At 32.6% G+C, this 2,500-nt stretch overlaps 2 protein-coding genes across 5 annotated transcripts in view; both read right to left on the bottom strand.

Moving 5' to 3' along the window:
- Window positions 1-2,500, bottom strand: part of LOC143028277 (uncharacterized) — a 1,448,808-nt gene that overhangs the window by 981,142 nt on the left and 465,166 nt on the right. The window lies entirely within an intron of this gene.
- LOC143028278 (uncharacterized) overlaps window positions 573-2,500 on the bottom strand; it is a 78,025-nt gene continuing 76,097 nt past the window's right edge. The window contains exon 3 of the mRNA XM_076190138.1: window positions 573-1,368. Within this exon, the coding sequence (XP_076046253.1) occupies window positions 1,322-1,368 (47 nt within the window). The 3' untranslated portion in view covers window positions 573-1,321. The remainder of the gene's footprint in view (window positions 1,369-2,500) is intronic.

Raw genomic sequence — 2,500 nt, 5'->3', positions numbered from 1 at the left:
TAGAAATTCCCAGTGGAAAGAAATCGTCCTCATTGATTTGACCAAATAGCTCGTCTATGACCCTCAGAGTGTAGTGAATTACATTTTCTTTTATAATTATTTATATATTCTATTTCATTATTTTTCCAATGTGTTCTTTTCATACTATTCTAATACTATTTTCGTTAAAAGAAGAAAAGAAGAAGAAAAAGAAGAAGAAAAGAACTATGGTGAGATACAAATGCTGTACTGTACCCACAGGAGATAGGTCGGTCGTGCATTGGACCATTGAGGGAGATAAATAAACGAATAAATAGTTAAATGAATAAATAAATAAATAAATAAATAGATCGATCAATCAATCAATCAATCAATCAATCAATCAATCAATCAATCAATCAATCAATCAATCAATCAATCGATCAATCAATCAATCAATATATAAATAAATCAATAAATAATTAAACAAATGAAAATAAATAAATAAATAGATAAATAAATGAATAGATAAATAGGTAAATAAATAAATCTACAAATACTAACTAAATATATTAATTAAATAATGAATGAATAGATCAATAAATAAATGAAAAGACAAGTAAATGAATAAATGAATGAATAAGAAAATAAATATTATATATAAACAAGATAAACGCATAAGATAAGCGAATAGAACGATAAATAAATAAAAATTCGGCGAACATTTTTTGAAATCAGGTGTGATCTTCCAGCCTCCCATTGGTCCTTTTGTATTTGCTCCCTGCGTTGATTCCTGAAGAGATAATAGTCTTTTGCTAAAAGATAAATGCAGCGATTCCAAGGAGGCATGTTGAGACGCTTTTATCAAGAAACGAGAGATCTGGCAACAGCGCTTCACAGCTTCCTCATCAATCTGTATAGTGCTAAGGTTGAGATGAAACGCTTTTACTTGAACATCACCATACACAGGCAAATGCGACATTGCCACGTGACCTTTTTCTTGATGAAGAGGAAGTTTGGCATCGTCGATAGTGGGTAGTTTTTACAATTATTTATTTTGTTTTATATTTATTTTGCGTGTGTTTGCGTCCTCTGCGTTACAGAATGCAAAACTTCGCGTTACAGAAGACACTCGTTACAGAACCTAACTTTCCCGTTACATATTCACCATTCACTCAACATCTCCATATCACATAATAAAGCTCTTTCACTTATGCCTACGTTACAAATTATGACATCTGCATAACGCTCGCGTTACATGACACGACTGTCACACTGTTATGTCACACTGTTACCTCAGGAACCTAATTAACAGGAGTTGACTCCATTATTTCTGTTGATTTTCTCTCTCTTTCTCTCTCTCTTATCTCTCCCTGACGTCCCCATTTTCTCCAGGAACAGACACTGTACCTGCAAAGACACGAGAAAAAACGAATTAATAAAAAAGTTCAGTAAAAAAGGAATTAAAACAGAATGAAATAGAATAACATAGAGTAAAAATGAAACAAAATAATCTAAATAAGCAATTACATGAATAAACGGAAAAATGAATAAATGGTATGACCTTGGGTGTTGTGAATGGTTATCAGAATTTTGGATATTGTGACTTTGGGTATTGTACCTTTGTGCATTAGATCTCCAAGTATTGTACCTTAGGGTATTACACTTTGGATATTGTGACTTTGGGTATTGTACCTTTGTGTATCAGATCTCTATGTATTGTACCTTAGGGTATTATACTTTGGCTATTGTAACTTTGGCTATTGTACCTTTGTGTATTAGACATGTAAGTATTGTACCTTAGGGTATAACACTTTGGATATTGTGACTTTGGATATTGTACCTTTGTGTATTAGACCTCCAAATATTGTACCTCAGGATACTACGCTTTGGATATTGTGCTTTTGAGTATTGTACCTTTGTATATTAGACCTCTAAGTATTGTATCTTAGGATATTACACTTTGGATATTGTGACTTTGGCTATTGTACCTTTGTGTATTACACCTCTAAGTATTGTACCTTAGGATAATATACTTTAGATATTGTGACTTTGGCTACTGTACCTTTGTGTATTAGATCTCTAAGTATTGTACCTTAGGGTATAACACTTTGGAGATTGTGACTTTGGGTATTGTACCTTTGTGTATTAGACCTCCAAATATTGTACCTTAGGGTATTACACTTTGGATATTGTGCCTTTGAGTATTGTACCTTTTTTGTATTAGACCTCTAAGTATTGTACCTGAGGGTATTACACTTTGGATATTGTAACTTTGTACCTTTATGTATTAGTCCTCTAAGTATTGTACCTTAGGGTATAACACATTGGATATTGTGCCTTTGAGTACTGTACCTTTGTGTATTAGACCTGTAAGTATTATGCCTTAGGGTATTACACTTTGGGTATTGTGCTTTTATGGTTTTCAGCTGGGATACACACCATTTAGGTCTATAGATTTGAAAATAACATACAGGTAGAACCCACTTTCTCAACCACCGCAGAATTTATCCATTATACTACAGTTGTAAGATTAATTTTC

The sequence above is a fragment of the Oratosquilla oratoria genome, chromosome 9 (genome assembly GCF_046742065.1).
Source record: "Oratosquilla oratoria isolate Oo_2021 chromosome 9, ASM4674206v1, whole genome shotgun sequence".
In the NCBI taxonomy this organism is placed as follows: domain Eukaryota; kingdom Metazoa; phylum Arthropoda; class Malacostraca; order Stomatopoda; family Squillidae; genus Oratosquilla; species Oratosquilla oratoria.
This window is presented reverse-complemented; position numbering and strand designations above follow the sequence as displayed.